At 51.0% G+C, this 1873-nt stretch overlaps 1 protein-coding gene across 1 annotated transcript in view; it reads left to right on the top strand.

Moving 5' to 3' along the window:
- Nucleotides 1-1645, top strand: part of LOC108304034 (zinc finger protein 839-like) — an 18547-nt gene extending 16902 nt beyond the window's left edge. Inside the window, exon 4 of the mRNA XM_017528073.2 lies at nucleotides 1497-1645. Coding sequence (XP_017383562.1) covers nucleotides 1497-1616 — 120 coding nt within the window. The 3' untranslated portion in view covers nucleotides 1617-1645. The remainder of the gene's footprint in view (nucleotides 1-1496) is intronic.
- Nucleotides 1646-1873: the final 228 nt, after the last annotated feature.

The raw sequence follows: 1873 nt of genomic DNA, 5'->3' as shown, positions 1-1873 counted from the left end.
TTTTTTGTATTTTTAGTAGAGACGGGGTTTCACCATGTTGACCAGGATGGTCTCGATCTCTTGACCTCGTGATCCACCCGCCTCAGCCTCCCAAAGTGCTGGAATTACAGGCTTGAGCCACCGCGCCCGGCCAATCGCTTTTCTGCTTGTTTAATGAGCCTCTGTGGCCCTCGTCTGAAGCCCTTCCAGCCCTTTGCAGCTCCTACTGAATCTCTTGCTCTCTCCCTAAATGCCAATCTTTTTTTTTGAGAGAGGGTTTTGTTCTGTCACCAGGAGTGCAGTGGCTCAATCATGGCTCATGCAGCCTTCACCTCCCAGACTCAATTGATCTTCCTGCATCAGCTTCCTGAGTAACTTGGCCCACGGGCACACACCATCACACCCAGTTAATTTTTAATTTTTTTAAGAGATGGGGTCTCATTATGTTGTCCAGGCTGGTCTCAAACTCCTAGCCTGAAGTGATCCTCCTGCCTTGGCCTCCCAAATTACAGGGATTACAGGCATGAGCCACTGCACCTGGCCTTCCAAGCACTGATCTTGTGATCTCCCTGGACCTCAGAAGACTTCTTGTTTCTAGGACTTCCTCAGATTCCCCCTCACTTTATTGCTTCCCTGAGGATCTCACTGTCCTCCTGCTTTCCTAGGCCTTCTTCCCTCTGCAGACTCCCATGCTTCCCGTTCAGACCTCTCTCTGGTGTCTCAGATCTCTTCATTGAAACGTCTCCACCTAGCTGTCCTGTGAAGCCTTTCATGTCTGAGCAGAGCCCACAAGCTGGCTTCCTGTCCGCCCCTGCATTGTCAGGGCCCGCTGTGCCTACCCAGGCTCAAGCTGGGAACCCAGAGGCATTCTTGACGTTCTTCTTCACTTACCCTCCCCATGTCCTGTGATTGCTAACCCTGGAGGGCTGTGCCCTCCCCGCATCTCCCTCCCTCCCCTGCCACCCATCCCTGTTCTTACCCGAGTCCTCATCTTCTCTTGCCTATACTTTGGGGGTAGTCCTGACTGCCTGCGGGGCTTCCAGCCCCACCCCATCCTCTGCACCACCACCTGAGGCACCTTCCTAAAACTTCCCTCCACAGCTGCCTGGAGAAGGGAATCCAAACCCTTCAGCCCCTCTCAGCCTGGGCCTGGGCTGCCCGTTAGCCCTTCTGGCCTGCCTGTCTCCAGGCGCCGCCTCCAGCTGTGCTGCCCCTTGCCTGAGCACGTGGCACAGCCTGGGTGAGTCCTGGAGGGCAAGACACACATCTCCTCATCACTGTGTGCTTATTCCAGGGCATGTACCCAGGACAGTGTTGTGGGGTACCCAGAATGGCTCATGCACTTCACTCAGGAGCAAAGAAGTGAGATAGTTAATCAAGTAGAATGTGTAGAGTTACTTGGTCACTGAAATTTTTGGAGAACTTTGTGTTATTTATGTTGTGTATTGCACCAACTTGTTGGCTATTGGGAAATTCTTGTGGGACATTCAAAGGCATGGAACACCTTCCCTTGGTAGCTTCTCCAGCAGTGTGACCGGGAAGATCTGGTGGAATTGGCTCTACCTCGGATGGCTCAGGTTGTAACCGTGTGTGAATTTCTTCTGATGAAGGTGAGTCCTCTTAGTGTTTCTAAATGATAGAGGGGTGATTAAAAGTTATTCAGAAATAATGTTATTATTTATTTGTTCTCTTTCAATAACCTGCATGGCTGTTTGATTTTATTTTTGAGACAGGGTCTTGCTCTGTCACCCTGGCTGGAGTGTAGTGGTGCCATGATAGCTCACGGCAGCCTCAAGCTGCTGGGTTCAAGTAATCCATCCACCTCAGCCTCCCAAGTAACTGGGACTACAGGCTTGGACCGTCACACCTGGCTAATTTTTTTTTTTTTTTTTTT

This window comes from Cebus imitator, unplaced genomic scaffold (genome assembly GCF_001604975.1).
Source record: "Cebus imitator isolate Cc_AM_T3 unplaced genomic scaffold, Cebus_imitator-1.0 Scaffold52, whole genome shotgun sequence".
Taxonomy (NCBI): Eukaryota; Metazoa; Chordata; class Mammalia; order Primates; family Cebidae; genus Cebus; species Cebus imitator.
This window is presented reverse-complemented; position numbering and strand designations above follow the sequence as displayed.